General features: G+C 42.1%; 1 protein-coding gene across 2 annotated transcripts in view; it reads right to left on the bottom strand.

Moving 5' to 3' along the window:
- Positions 1-16,560, bottom strand: part of cltcl1 (clathrin, heavy chain-like 1) — a 138,219-nt gene that overhangs the window by 57,022 nt on the left and 64,637 nt on the right. For both annotated transcript variants that reach the window (XR_010021242.1, XM_063074136.1), the window contains exons 14-16: positions 12,345-12,508; positions 5,172-5,297; positions 3,736-3,878 (exon numbers count right to left, since the gene is read on the bottom strand). Coding sequence is in view for 1 of the 2 variants with exons in the window: in XM_063074136.1 (XP_062930206.1) it covers positions 3,736-3,878; positions 5,172-5,297; positions 12,345-12,508 (433 nt within the window). In the remaining variant the exon portion in view is untranslated. The remainder of the gene's footprint in view (positions 1-3,735; positions 3,879-5,171; positions 5,298-12,344; positions 12,509-16,560) is intronic.

The following is a 16,560-nucleotide window of genomic DNA, read 5'->3' as shown; positions in this document are numbered from 1 at the left end:
ATCTCCCTTGTCTAGCCCATAGGTAATTTCCTCAAAAAATTGTAATAGGTTTGTCAGGCAGGATTTTCCTTTAAGGAAATCACGCTGAGTTCTGCCTATCTTGTCATATGCCTCCAGGTACTCTGTAACCTCATCCTTGACAATCGACTCCAACAACTTCCCAACTGCCAATGTCAAGCTAACAGGTCTAGAATTTCCTTTTTGCTTCCTTGCCCCCTTCTTAAATAGCAGAGTGACATTTGCAATCTTCCAGTCCTCCGGAACCATGCCAGAATCTACTGACTTTTGAAAGATCATCGCTAATGCCTCCGCAATCTCCACAGCTACTTCCTTCAGAACACATGGGTGCATTCCATCTGGTCTGGGAGATTTATCTACCTTTAGACTATTCAGCTTCCTGAGTACTTTCTCTGTCGTAATTGTGACTGTGCACACTTCTCTTCCCTGCCACCCTTGAGTATCCGGTATACTGCTGATGTCTTCCTCAGTGAAGACTGATGCAAAATACTCCTTCAGTTCCTCTGCCATCTCTATCTCCCATTATAATTTCTCCAGCATCATTTTCTATCGGTCCTATATCTACTCTCACCTGTCTTTTACTCTTTATATACTTGAAAAAGCTTTTAGTATCCTCTTTGATATTATTTGCTAGCTCCCTTTCATAATTAATCCTTTCCCTCTTAATGACCTTCTTGGTTTCCTTTTGTAAGGTTCTAAAAACTTCCCAATCCTCTGTCTTCCCACTAATTTTCGCTTCCTTGCATGCCCTCTCCTTTGCTTTAACCTTGGCTCTGACTTCTCTTGTCAACCACGGTTGCATCCTTTTTCCACTCGATAATTTCTTCTTTTTTGGAATATACCTGTCCTGCACCTTCCTCATTTCTCACATAAACTCCAGCCACTGCTGCTCTGCTGTCTTTCCCTCCAGTGTCTCTTTCCAGTCAACTTTGGCCAGTTCCTCTCTCATGCCACTGTAATTTCCTTTACTCCACTGAAATACCGACACATCAGATTTCGGCTTCTCTTTTTCAAATTTCACAGTGAATTCAATCATGTTATGATCACTGTCTCCTAAGGGTTCCTTCACCTCAATCTCTCTAATCACCTCCGGTTCATTACACAATACCCAATCCAGCACAGCCAATCCCCTAGTGGGCTCAACAACAAGCTGTTCTAAAAAGCCATCTCGCAGACATTCTACAAATTCTCTCTCGAGATCCAGTGCCGATCTGATTTTCCCAATCCACTCGATGTTAAAATCCCCCACAATTATCATAACACTGCCCTTCTGACAAGCCTTTTCTATTTCCAGTTGTAATTTGTAGTTCACATCCCTGCAGCTGTTTGGAGGACTATAAATAACTGCCATCAGGGTCCTTTTACCCCTGCTATTTCTTAGCTCAACCCATAAAGATTCTGCACCTTCCAATCCTATATCACCTCTTTCTAATGATTTAATATCATTTCTTACCAATAAAGCCACGCCTCCCCCTCTGCCTACCTGCCTATCCTTCCGTTACACTGTGTATCCTTGGACGTTCAGCTCCCAGAGACATGCATCCTTTAGCCAGGTCTCAGTGATGGCCACAATATCATACCTGCCAATCTGTAGCTGTATGATAAGATCATCCACCTTATTCCTTATGCTGCGGGCATTTAAGTATAATACCTTAAGACCAGTATTTGATACTTTTTGCTTTGATTTCACTGCAACTCATTCCAATGCCTACAAATTTGCCCCATCATCTGCCTATCTTTCCTGACATCTTTACTGCTCACTATCTTAGATTTATTTCTGTTTTCCCCTTCCTCCGCTCTGTCATTCCGCTTCCGTTCTGTTCTGTTGTACATCCACGCTTTTGACAATAAAATGAACCTTTGAGATGAGGAGGAATTTCTTAAGCCAGAGAATGGTGAATCTCTGGAATTTATTGCCACAGGTGGCTGTGGAGGCTAAGTCTTTAGGTATATTTAAGGCTGAGGTTGATAGAGTCTTGATTAGTCAGGGCATGAAGGGATATGGGGAGAAGGCAGGAGATTGGGGCTGAGGGGACAAATGGATCAGCCATGATGAAATGGTGGAGCAGACTTGATGGGCCAAATGGCCTAATTTGCTCCTTTATCTTATGGTTCCTTTAAAACAGATAAGGAGGAATTTCTTTATCCTGACGGTGGTGAATCTATGAAATTCATGGCCACAGACAACTGTAAAGGCCAAGTCACTGGGCATATTTAAGGCAGAGTTGATAAGTTCTGATTAATCAGTGTGTCATATGAGCTGTGGTTCAGTGTGTAGCCCTTTGATTCTAGGTGATAGATGAGTTCCACTCAGAACTGAGGTACCAATTGCCCTGCTGCAGAGAAGGTGCTGCAGTCTTTCAGAATATTCTTCAAGGAAATGTTATAAACAGTGAAGGGTTTAAGATTGCGCTGGTGAACCTCAGCGACTTCTGACTGGTAGCTAACAAAACTAGGACAGCAGCTAAATACTTTGTTAACCACACTACTTATGGCAAACAATCATCACAAGTAACACCCTGTAACTTCCCTTTGGACGTAGAGGCAACTCAATATGGCAAAACTGAGGCAAGGCAGAGCGTGAAAGGTCGGACACAGGCTGAATTGAAGCCATGGGGTCCAGGCCCCAGAGGGTATCGATGCAAATGAACAGTGTTTGGATGAAGATTTACAGGCCATATCGAGGTGGCGAAGTCCGGCATTTCCAAGAGGTAGAACATGTCTGAATGGAGATTTAAGCACGGGGCCAAATTGAAAAGGTCAGGTGTCGAGGTACGGGTTGATTAAGATCACTGCTCTGCGACACTTACTTGGCCCTGTGCTGAACTATGGGTCTCAAACTTTCTTGTGCACTTCAATTCAGAAATGCTATTTGCTTGTGGTTACTGTTTGCATGATGTTTTTTCATTGCACATTGGGTGTTAAACAGTCTTTTTCGGTTTGTTTCGTGACTGCTTTGAGACAAATCTCAAGATTGTATAATGTATATACATACTTTGATAATAAATGTACTTTGAACTTTGAGTGCTGGTTTGAATATGCTACCCACAACTACCCAAATGCTTCAGTTCAGGACATAAAAGTACATAGGTATTTGCTTAAATTATGAAGCCAGAAATACAGACCTACCTTGAATTCCTTTAATATTAGTAACTTGCATATTCACAACTTTTACTAATACTGACAAACCCTACAGCAATTGCTTCTTCAACAGAATGTAAACACTCAAAATGCAAACTGGTATACTTGGAAAACTGCTTTTTCTGACTCTACTGTGCTTTCCCAATCCCTCCTGGTTTTTACTGCGGGTCAGGGTGCAGGTTAACTTATCAAAGCTCAAGTGAAATGTGTCATTTGCGTTAACACCCAAGGGCATGCTGGGGGCAGCCCGCAAGTGCCACCCATTCCAGCGCCAAAGTATGCTCACAATACTCACGAGCAACAAAATAGCAGTAAATCCAGCCCGATTCTTCACTCCAACCCATATACATTCCTCTACCGTCTTACCCGCAGACTGACAGACATCGGGCCTTTGATTTTCCGCAGCAAACTCAAGATTTGCAAACTGTGCATCTCTTTGAGAGGAGAGGAGAGAAGACAAACCAGCCAGTCCTGCAGGTGACCGAAGTAGCATGGCCACATTCGGAGCAACTTTCATCCCTCAGGCCCAAAGGAAGCAAGTGTTGGATGGGAAATTGTACTGTTACAAATACTAACCTGTTCCTTTTCTCCACTTCACCCACAAGTTCATCAGTTGAAAACTGACCACGTACAACAGTGATGAGATTTTTTATAACTTCTTCAGAGCAATCAACGTCGAGTAGTCCGCCTATCACCACTGGAAGCCTGCTTGGATTCACCTGCACACACAATTGTGGCGGGGTTAATGCATTAATACATTTGCCGCAAAAACCTGAAGTGACTCAACAACTGTAGTTCTCACCTGTGAGTTTGACTTGGACTAACATTCTTGCCCTTAAACATACAGGCCTATTTATTAAACACTTCAGTATTGCAACACAAGTTTACCAAGGTCAAACGAATTGAAATGTTAGCCAAATGGTTTGAGGTTCATAAACTGACACTACAAAGATTCCAGATTTCAAGAAACAATTCAAATACTTGCATTACAGAATCAAAGAATCTTCTCAGTATTATTCACTCTTTTTTTTTAAATCGTTTGCATATTGTCTCTTATTGCACACTGTTTGTCAGTCTTTAGGTACTGTATTTTTCCGTAAATTCTATTGTATTTCTTTATTTTTCTGTAAATGCCCACAAGAAAATGAATCTCAAGGCAATATATGATGACATATACATTTTCTGATCCTCCAAGAGGAGCACAAGCTTCTCCTGGGGTTTGGAGGCTCGCATGCCTCAGTGACCCAGAAAGCTATGTTGGCTAGTCAGGGCCTTGTGCTTTGGTTCTTGGTATGGTGACTCATGCCCAACAGGCCAAAAGGTAGAGGTCCAACCAAGAGTTGTCTCCAAGTCCTCCAGGTTCGGGGGTTCAGCTCAGGGCCAACAACCCTGATTGGTCAAAAAATCTTTACAGAAACAACAATGAAGAATCCTTGTAACACATAAAATGCTGAAGGAACTTAACAGACCAGGCAGTATAAATGGAAAAAAGAAAAGAATCCTTTATCTGTTTGTGATGGTATTCCTGAGTCTCTACCCATGACTTGTGAGACTGGCAGTAGTGAAAACCAGGAGGAAGCTACTAGCACAATGATGGAAGCGCTATACACTGCCCAGATTGAGGCAGAGAAATTAGGACACTGATCCACACCTGGCGCACAATAGAGAAAGATGGCCAAGGACAGAGATGGAGGACCTTCATTGCTGCCTTAAATGCCAGCAGCATAACAGGCCGCAACATAATTTGATAATACATTTACTTTGAAAGCCTTGAAGGTTTCATGATGCAAGGTGCTTGTGCTAAGTATTTGAAAATTGATTAAGCTGCAGACGTCCTTGGATCTTCTCTCTTCCCCAACCGACCCAACACACTTTCTTCACAGCTGTACAATATACATTTTCAAAGGGCAGCCCATTACTCAAAAATTAATGTATCTTAATGCATGAAGTGTCAAATATGACTATCAAAACAGCAGCTGCCCCAGATGATTCGGTTTAATCGCTGCACTTACCTTCTGAACATAAATCTCAATATATTTCTGCAGGTTGTTGCGATACAAGTACAGAACAAGGTCGTGCACAAAGTCAAATCGGTCACAGACAATGATCAGCGGAAGCTGATCGGTTAACTTGGCTTCCTGGAAACAAAATAAAATGATTATTCGACTCAAAAATACCATAAGTTAAATTGTGTTGATGGGATTTGTGTAGTCACCATATAGCTGAAGGAGGGTCAGCGGAGCAAATCAAAAGTAAATTTAACTAAAAAAAAGTGCTGGAACACCTGGGTCAGGCAGCACGATGGAAAAGTTAAAGTTTCCGACTAAGACAGACCAGTACGATGCACAGGACTTAGGAATATCTATATAGTGAGGATGCCTAAGATTTTTGCAGTACTGTATTTGGCAAAATGTAGTGGAGAGCGAGTTTGTAAATCTGACGGGAACAAAGAATGTTGAGATTAGCGAGGGTGCAGCACCATGAGTGTGATGTGGGACAGGTGGCAAAGGAGGAGTGTCGGGTCCAGACACGTCCAGCCTGGAAACACCAGGTAAGGTCATTTGATTCCAAACAATTGGTTTATTGATCATTACAGAATGTCTCTCTGGTGCTTCCCGCTCCCTCCCCTCTCCCTTCCCCTTTTCCCAACCATGATTCCCCTCTCCCTGTCCCTTTCCCACTCTCAATTCACAATAGAGACCCAGATCAGAATCAGGCTTATCACTCATATGTCATGATTTTTTTTGCAGCAGCAGCAGCACTACAACGTAATACATAAAATTACTACAGTACTGTTGCAAAAGTCTCAGGCAACCTAGATATATATATCTGCCCAAGACGTTTCACAGTACTGTAGGATCTGCCCAAGACACTTGACAGTACTGTAGGAACAGAATTAAGACATTCAGCCCAGAGAGTCTAATCTGCCATTCCACTGTAGCTGATTTCATTCTCAACCTCACTCTCCTGCCTTTACCCTCTAACTTTTGATGCCCTTATTAATCAAGAGCTTATCAACCTCCAGTTTACTTATAGCCACCGACGAAGCCTCCACAGCCGTCTGTGGCAATGTATTCTATTGATTCTGCACTCAATGGCTAAAAAAATTCCTCTTTATATTTGTTCTAGAGATACCTTTGTATTCTGAGATTGTCCCCTTTGGTCCTAGATTCCTCCACTATAGGAAAACTGTAGCACTGAAGTAGTGAAGTAGAAGTGAAAAGAGACATGTCAGTTTCTATCATGTTCTCTTTGCACCAATGATGTATCTCAGGAACACTGTTTAATATCACAACCCCACTCATCCAACTACAAAATGCTCCGGAATAATTTTTCAATAAATTGGGCTTCAAGATTATGAGAACAGTGGGTTTTGGATCACTGCACAAGATCGCTGTTCAACTAAACTCTCCCCATCATTTTCATGCTCCTGACCCATAAGTGCTCTGTTGGAAATCTGTCTTTTTTAAAAAATAATACTTATTATAAGATATGTACATTTTAACAAACTCATATTTTTCACAGTCACTGGCAGAAAGCAATATAGCAGTTACGCTAACGGTTTATTACCTTTCTCATTTTTCATTGGCTAAGTATTAGCACATTATCCACATGATGTAATTGTTTTAATCATGTAACCTATTAACTCGTTTATCTCCAAGGAACTTCTTATCTATCAAAATGATAGATTTAGAAACATAGAAAAGCTACAGCACATTACAGGCCCTTCGGCCCACAATGCTATGCCGAACATGCACTTACTTTAGAGATTACCTACGGTTACCCATAGCCCTCTGTTTTTCTAAGCTCCATGTACCTGTCCAGGAGTCTCTTAAAAGACCCTATCGTATCCGCCTCCTCCACCACTGCCGCCGGCAGCCCATTCCACACACTCACCACTCTTCGCATAAAAAAACATACCTCTGACATCTCCTCTGTACCTACTTCCAAGCACCTGAAAACTGTGCCCTCTCGTGTTAGCCCCAGCCCTGGGAAAAAGCCTCTGACTATCCACACGATCAATGCCTCTCATCATCTTATACACCTCTATCAGGTCACCTCTCATCCTCCACCGCTCCAAGGAGAAAAGGGCGAGTTCACTCAACCTGTTCGCATAAGGCATTTCTCTCCAATCCAGGCCACATCCTTGTAAATTTTTCAGAAGCACCATCTTTATTCTTGTATCTTACACCCCTTAGCGTTAATTCCCCTCTTAGCATCATTTCTCAGCTATTTAATTTGCTTAGTATTTGCATGTTTATTTGTATAAACTGATATCTTGGAATTAAGACTGCTTGTCATTCTTGACTCCCAGAAGAACCCCAAGGATCAGAAATTAAACAAAGATCCAAATGCTCCTAACTAATTGTCTTGGATCCAAAGTTCTTTCTCAATTTCATCTCACACCTCATCTTCACTCTTCTCTATGCAACTCCTCATATCCATGTACCTCTAGTTCTGGACTCTCACACACCTCGAGTTTAAAGCACCCTACTGGTAGAAGAACCTACAGCTGCTGAGACCAAGGAATCTCCTCTCTCAGCATCTATCTACTATATTTCAGACTTTTTAAGCAGAAGAATGAAGTTATACAAAATTCAAAGTTTATTTCAGCTAAAAAGAAACTCCTTGAAACAAAAATCAGGCCTAATATCACCAGCATATGTCATGAAATTTGTCGTCTTTGTGCAAACAGTACAATGCATACAGGGCCTCACCTGTAATTCAGCTCATTTATGAAGGGATTTGCAAGTCACTTACTGTGAGCTCAAACTTAAACTACATGTTGGAATTAAGTTGGCAAATCATGATTAAATTCTCGAAAAGCATTTGGTTGAATACTTTCCCACATTCTTCAGTCTCAATGTTGCAGTTAGTAACCTGCCTAAGGTGTGTTTTAGTGAAATCTGGTGTTCAAAAAAAAAAAAAAATTATCACTCAATGCTCTACTTGGAGCAAGAGAGAGGGAAAACACTTTCAAGTGTGAAAGTTGTGTACACTGGTTGTAGATGATACATGGACCCATAAGCAGTTGGTGCCTGTTGTTAAATAGGACACATGCCCAAATTCTTCAGAGGGCAGCACCTGTTTAGGTGATTATTTTTTCCCCCTTTGACACACTGTCACCTAGAGAACCTACCAAACTTGTTTTCCTCAAAAATTATTTTCTGCATCACAGTGATAAGAATATAAGCATCAAGGAGCGGCTGGTCACAAGAGCATATAAATAGCACCCAACACTTACAAAAAATAACAACATGACTAAATGGGATGTCTATATCACTTTTTCTACTTTAGCTTAAATTACGCATGTGTACCACACTAGCTACCCTCCGTATTGACTGTGGCAACAAAAGATAGCAATGAAGCATCTTGCCAGAAGTCTGGTCAATCTAAATTTGAATGCAATTAATTCAGTCAAGCAATCGCCTAGAGTTTTGACTAAAATTTTGACCAACTTCAATAGTATGTGATGGAGAGTATATTGACTGACTACATCACAGCCTGGTATGGAAACAGCAATGCCCTTGAACAGAAAAATCCTACAAAAAGTACTGGATACGGTCAAGTCCATCACAGGTAAACCCTTCATGGAGGGATGTCATGCTCATCTACATGGAGTGCTGTCACAGGAAAGTTGCATGCAACATCTGTAGACCACAAGACATAGGAGCAGAACTGGGCCATCCAGTCTGCTTCGCCATTTCATCATGGCTGACCCAGTTCCCTCTCACCCCCATTGTCCTGCTTTCTCTATAACCTTTCACGCCCTGACTTATCATGAACCTATCAACCTCAGCTTTAAATGCACCCAGAGCCGCCTGTGGGAACAAGTTCCACTGACTCGCCACCTTTTGGCTAAAGTGCTGAATGTGAAATCAGGTGTTCTAAAAGAACATAGAACATAGAAATTTACAGCACATTTACAGGCCCTTCGGCCCACAATGTTGGGCTGACCATGTAACCTACTCTAGACACCATCTAAAATTCCCCCAGCGCATAGCCCTCTATTTTTCTAAGCTCCATGTACCTAAGATGCTCTTTAAAGACCCTATTGTATCCACTTCCACCACAGTCGCCAGCAGTACATTCCACACACCCACCACTCTCTGCGTGGAAAAACTTACCCGACATCCCCTCAGTATCTATTTCCAAGAACCTTAAAACTATGCCCCCTCGTGTTAGCCATTTCAGCCCTGGGAAAAAACCTCTGGCTATCCACATGATCAATACCCCTCATCATCTTATACACCTCTATTAGGTCATCTCTCATCCTCTGTCACTCCAAGAAGAAAAGGCCAAGTACACTCAACCTATTCTTATAAGGTACACCCTCCAATCCATATCTGTTCTAAATGGACATCCCTCTATTTTGAAGCTGTCTCCTCTGGTAATAGACTTTCCCACTAAAGGAAACATCAACTCCATTCCACATCCACTCTACATTTCAACATTTGATAAGTTTCAATGAGATTCTGACTCATTCTTCGAAATTCCAGTGAGTATATCATGGACCCCCGCCACCCAGGACATGCTCTCTTCTTGCTGCTGCTGATCAGCGACAATCAGCTCCTTGGTCTTATTGACACTGAGTGAGAGGTTGTTAGGAAACCACTCAGCCAAATTTTCAATCTCCCTCCTGAAAACTGATTCGTCACTACCTTTGATGCGGCCCACATCAATGTCTTCAGCAAACTTGAATAGCATTGGAGCTATGCTCCATCACACAGTCATAGGTGTAAAGTGAATAGAGCAGGGGACTAAGCATACATCCCTATGGTGCACCTGTGTTGGAGATTATGGAGGAGAAATTGTTGCTAATCCAAACTGACTGAGAAAATCCAGAATCCAATTGCACAAAGAGGTACTGAAGCCAAGGCACTGAAGTTTATTGATTAGTTTTGATGGAATGATGGCATTGAATGCTGATTCTGTTTAACATCTAGTGCTTTCAATATTGACTATATTCATTAAAAACTGTAACTTCTGAACCAGCTATAATACAGCACGGTCAATGTACTGCAAACAGGGAGTCTGCTGCTGCAAGATTTTCATTGCATATATGTTTATGAAAAACTTGGTTTTAAAAAAAGATTGAGCAAGATGGTGCCAGCGAACCATGGCAATGTTCTGCGGGCTATGGGCAATACTTCTAGATTATGATATTTTAGTGAACAGCTTAGATCTACCACTTTGAATGTGAAATGAGCCATGCTGCTAAGCAAAATGAATGGACTTCTGGAGGAATTCAGTGGGTCAGGCAGTAATAGGCAGTCAACAAGTTGGGTTTAGACTCTAAGGTGACCAATTTGTGTTTTTTTTTAAAAACACTGGCAGCATTAATGGAAAAGCTGCTTGGTGAATGATGAACACACACAATTGTCTCCCTCTCTTCTCATCACTAAATCAGACTCTCAGGTCCCACAATGCCAGGTTCAGGAGCAGCTGTTGCCCTGCAGCCATCGGGCTTTTGGAACGGGTTCACTCGCCGCAGCATTGAAGTGACTCCACAGCCTATGACTCACTTTCAGGGACTCTGCAGCTCGTGTTCATTATTTACTTTGTTAAAATTTGCAGTTTATCCTCTTTTGCACAAGGAATGTTTGTCAGTCCCTGTTCTGTGTGGTGTTTTGTTGGTTTTGTATTTCTTTGTTTTGTAGATGCCTGCAAGAAGACGAATCTGAAAGTTGTATCTATTTATTGAGATACACAACAAAATAAGCCAGTCGAGCCCAGATACCCAGACACTGCCCAGGTACCCAATTTAATCCTAGTCTAATCATGGGACAACTTAAAATAACCAATTAACCTCCCAACCAGTTTGCCTTTGGACTGCTGGAGGAAACTGGAGCACCTAGAGGAAATCCACATATGTGGTTTATATACTTAAATAATAAATTTACTTTGAACTGTATCCTCCAAGAGGGCTACAACCTTGCCATCGGGTTTGGTGGCTTGTGTACCTCAAAGACCCAGAAAGCTACGCTGGCTGTGATTTAGCTCTTGGGTCACCCATGCCAAACAGGTCACAGAGCAGAGGCCAGACTAAGGGTGGTCCACCAGGTTCAGTGGTTAAGCTCAGGGCTGACACTGACTGGTTAACAAAAAACTTAGAAACAGTAAAGAAGATTCCTTCTATGTAGCCAAGGGCAGACAGAGATGGTGGACATTCACTGCTGCCCCAAATGCCAGCAGCGTTATAGGCAATTAATTTGAACTTTGTAAAAGTTTAATTAAAGGGCAGCACCATAGCATAAAGGTTAGCACAACACTTTACAGTACAGGCAACCCTGGTTCAATTCCCACCACTATCTGTAAGGAGCTTGCATGTTTTCCCTGTGACCGTGTGAGCTTCCTCCAGGTGCTCTGGTTTCCTCTCAGTCCAAAGATGAACCAGTTGGTAGATTAATTGATCATCGTAAATTATCCCGTGATTAGACTAGAATTAAATTAAATCCCGGGGGGGGGGTGGTGGAGAAGAGGGATTGCTGGGCAGCTGGAAGGGCCCACACCACACTGTATCTCAATAAATAAATACTAAACCACTTTTTTGCCTAGTCCAAATGGAGATTTACTCAAAATTTGAAGCATTTACCCAAAGAACTAATACAACACATGAACACTTAAAAGAAAGCCCAGAACAGCTGTTTTATTCGCTCCTGTTTGCAGAGTGATGCAGTCACAAGGTCACCTTCCAGCGAAGTGAACAGAGTTAATGCTGAAAACATCTCAAATCCACCCTGTTGCAGGCACACATTGGTGAGCTACCCAGACAATTCCATTCACTTTTAAAAGAATTTCCAAATCCATTAAGCTCAGTCACCCAAAGAGCTTCTACTTCATGAACTATGCACTGCTTACAAATTCAGCAAAATCAATCTGTCCTGACATGAGCATCTGAGCAACCCTATATGAGCAGTGTACATCAGGGTTACGCTAACAATGAATGAACTGAATACTGAACAGATTGACCAGATGGAGGACTTTTCCACAAGTTAGGCTGCACATCACCCCTAAAGATGTCGCCACCCTATACAATACTCCTCAGGACCGCACTGTAGAACTACTTAAACTGACAAAAAGCCAACAAATTTTCCCAAAAAGGCAAAAAACACAACCAATGCACTTTTCAGATTTTTGACTACATGGAAAAAATAGAAAGTGACATAAAATCTTGTAAATACCTTCAGGAAGTTTTTCACACGTTCTGAATCATAACAGTTGCTCTCACGACATATACGTTCAACTTCCTTGATCTGCCCAGTTTTGCAGGCCGCCTGAATGTACTTAAAATGGACATCTGGTTCTTGGCTGAAATTCACAATGGATCCAAGGAAGTAAAATAATCCTAAACGAGAAGACAGCACATGTATGAGAGACGGGTAGTGTTTTGAAAAGTTAACTCTATTTTCAAATTTTTACTATCTCATTTAATAAATTTAAAATATATTGAAGTAGGATCTTTTGAGCTAATCTAAAAAACATTGGCATCATGTAAAATCAACAAGAAAAATTCTAAACACTTAATTTACTAAAAATGAAAATCCAAAAGTGTGAGGCTGAGAAAGTATTCATCCCCTTTGTAATTACTACACCAACTTTCCTCAGTGGCCTTACCACTCACCCAACTTGTTGACGTAGAAAATTGGACGATCACCTGCCTTCAATGAATTCATAAGAATAAATACCCTCTCTCCCTGCAATGTTCAACAGTAGGGTAAAGTTTCAACAGAACAAACCAAAATGAAGACAAAAGAGGATTCAAGGCAAGTCAGGGAAATGATAATGGAGGAGCACAAATCTGAAGAAGAGTTCAAGACCATCTCAAAGGCACTAAACAAACCTCAGGGCTCAGTGCAGTCCATCATGAAAAAGTGGGAAAAAAATATGAAACCACAACCAAACTGCCTAGATCAAGCTGTCTCTTTAAACTTAGTTGCCAGAGAATTATAAGAGAGGCTATTGTGGTGCCAACAGTGAGCTGCAGAAGTCAGTGGCTGCAAATGCAGATGACGTTCATGGCTTCAACATTTCCAAGGCCTTGCACAAAAATTGGCAAGGAAGAAGCCTTGGCTAGACAAAAAAAAGCATATCCTTGCCCGTAAAGACTTTTCAAAGTGATACTGTAAAGATGTGGAAGAAGGTCTTATGGTTGGATGAATCTAAAGTGGAATTTTTTGGCCTCAACACTTAGTGGTATACGTGGCATAAATCTAATACAGCTAACTCCATTCCTACTGCAAAGTATGATGGAGGTAGCATCCTGCTATTGGGATGCTTTTCAGCAGCAGCAAATGGAAATCTGGTTAGGATTGATGGGAAGATGAATGCTGCTGAATACAGAGAGATTCTTGATAAAAACCTGATAGCCTTGCTCAGAAAGCTTAAGCTGGGGAGGAAGTTTATCTTTCAGCAGGAGAATGATCTAAAGCACACCGCCAAAGCAAACATGGAGTGGCTTCAAATGAAGAAGATTGATGTCCGTGAGTGGCCCAGCCAGAGTCCTGACCTTGACCTGATCAAACATCTCCGGCAAGACCTCAAGATTGCTATCCACCCCTGCTCCCCAACTAGCTGGGCATAGCTTGCTTCCTCCTGGTTCTCCTGTTTCCTCCCACGTTTCAAAGTAGTGCAAGTTAGGGCTAGTAAGTTGTAGGCATGCTATGTTGGCACCAGAAGATACAAAGATTGCTATGGATTGTAGTAGGATATACAGTTGGAAGAAAGAGCTCGTGAACCCTTTGCAATTACTTGGTTTTTTGCATCAAATACTCAAAAAAATGTGGTCTGATCTTCATCTAACCCATAATAATAGACAAACACAATATGTCTAAACTAATAACATACAGATAATTGCACTACTTGTCAATAACAATAACATTTAAACAATTACAGTCTGGGTTCAAAAATGTGCCTTCCACAAAAACTATTTGGAGCCAGGTGTTCCAATCAACGAGATGAGATTGAAAGCGTGGGCTAGAGAGGTGTCCTGCCCTATAAAAAGCATAAAGTTAAGTTACTGACAGAGCCTGCTCCTCAACAAGGATCTCTTTGTGCACCATGCCTCGATCAAAACAACTTTCAGACGACCTTAGAAGAACTGTAGAGATGCATGAAGCTGGAAAAGGTTACATAAGCATTTCTAAAGACTCGAATCATCTTCAGTCCAGAGTAAGAGATATTGTCTACAAACAGAAGAAATACAATACTGTTACTGCTCTCCCTAGTAGGCATCCTGCAAAGATCACACCTAGGGTACAATGCAAAAGGAGGTGAAAAATAACCCAAGGGTAACAGCAAAAGACCTACAGCAGAAATCTCTAGAACTTGCTGAAGTCTCTGCTCATATGTCCACTATAAGAAAAACACTGAAGAATGGTGTTCGTGGAAGGACACTACAGAGGAAATCACTGCTTTCCAAACAAAAACATTGCTGCATGCCTTAAGTTTGCAAAAGATCACCCAGATGTTCCACCACAAACAAGAAAATCTGCAGATGCTGGAAATCCAAAGCAACACACTCAAAATGCTGGAGGAGCTCAGCAGGCCAGGCAGCATCTATGGAAAAGAGCAGCGGTCCCCAACCACCGGGCCACGGACCAGTACCAGGCCGCAAGGCAAGCGCGAGGAATCGATATGATTTGGCGATATGAGTCAGCTGCACCTTTTCTCATTCTGTCACGCCCACTGCTGAGCTTGAACACACGCGAGGTCATTACCTGCGCTTCATCCATGTCAGCAAGGGAAGAAGGAGAAGGAGATCAACTCCTCAAGCTTGCAAATGACTGCGGGCTGAAAAGTATGTTTGACATAACATCTCTGACGGCATTCTGGATCAAAGTCAAGGGTGAATATCCTGAGATAGCCACGGAAGCACAGAAAACATTGCTTCCATTTCCAACATATCTTTGCAATGAATGCAACGAAAATTAAATTGCGGAATAAACTGGATATAAGGAACCCCCTTCGAGTATCGCCGTCTCCCATCACCCCTCGATGGCACTGTCTTGTTGCAGGGAAACAAGCCCAGGGCTCCCACTGATTCAGCGATATTGGTGTGTTGCAATGATTTTATATGTTCATACAGGGAAACTATGTGCTGTGTGTTTAATATCCAAACGTTACTTAAAATGTTATGATGCTATTGACTTACTTATATAACCATATAACAATTACAGCACGGAAACAGGCGATCTCTGCCCTTCTAGTCCGTGCCGAACGCTACTCTCACCTCGTCCCACCGACCTGCATTCAGCCCATAACCCTCCATTCCTTTTCTGTCCATATAGCTATCCAATTTAACTTTAAGTGATAATATCGAACCTGCTTCTGCCACTTCTACTGGAAGTTCGTTCAACACTCAATCCAAGCTCTCCTGTCCTCCCCTGATAACCGACTTATCACTATATTCATGCGAGGAAAATATGCGCTGTGTGTTTAATATTAAATTCATTAGATAAACCCTTTTAGAAACAAAATTGAGTGTATTAGCCACTTATCACCAATATTCCGGTTGTGATTAACTACCCGACCCCGCGTGAACAGAATCGCCAAAAACGATTTGTAAAAAAAAATCGGCACGTGCAAGTCACGCATGCGCACTGGTGCCCGCGCAAGGCTTCATGGTCATTGTAGTCTTTTCGGGGTAAACGCAATGTATTTGACTACTACTCTTGTCCGTTGGCAACCACTCCTGCCCCCCACACCCCGGTCGGCCCGTCCGCAAGAATATTGTCAATATGAAACCGGTTCTTAGTGCAAAAAAGGTTAGGGAGCCCTGGAAAAGAGTACAGTCGACATTTCAGGCCGAGACCCTTCATCTGGATATTCTACAATGCCTTAGGGACAATGTTCTGTGGACAGATGAGACAAAAGTTGAACTGCACGCCATGTTTGGAGGAAAAAGGGCACTGTAGACCAACACCAAAACCTCATCCCACCTGTGAAGCGTTGTGGAAGGAACATTATGGTTTGGGCAACACACATCAAAGTTGCTGGTGAACGCAGCAGGCCAGGCAGCATCTCTAGGAAGAGGTGCAGTCGACGTTTCAGGCCGACTGCACCTCTTCCTCGAGATGCTGCCTGGCCTGCTGTGTTCACCAGCAACTTTGATGTGTGTTGCTTGAATTTCCAGCATCTGCAGAATTCCTGTTGTTTGCATTATGGTTTGGGGCTGCTTTGCTGCATCAGGGCCTGGACAGTGGCAATTGTGAAGGAACAATGAATTCAAAATTGTATCAAGACATCTTACAGGAGAATGTCAGGGTAGCAGTCCTTCACCTGAAGCTTAAGAGGTTGGCTGATGCAACCAGACAATGACCCAAAAGACAAGAGTTAATCAAAAACAGAATGGTGTAAAAAGAAGAAAAATTGTGTTTTGGAATGGTAAAGTCAGAGTCC

Source organism: Mobula hypostoma, chromosome 21 (genome assembly GCF_963921235.1).
Source record: "Mobula hypostoma chromosome 21, sMobHyp1.1, whole genome shotgun sequence".
NCBI classification, from domain to species: Eukaryota; Metazoa; Chordata; class Chondrichthyes; order Myliobatiformes; family Myliobatidae; genus Mobula; species Mobula hypostoma.
This window is presented reverse-complemented; position numbering and strand designations above follow the sequence as displayed.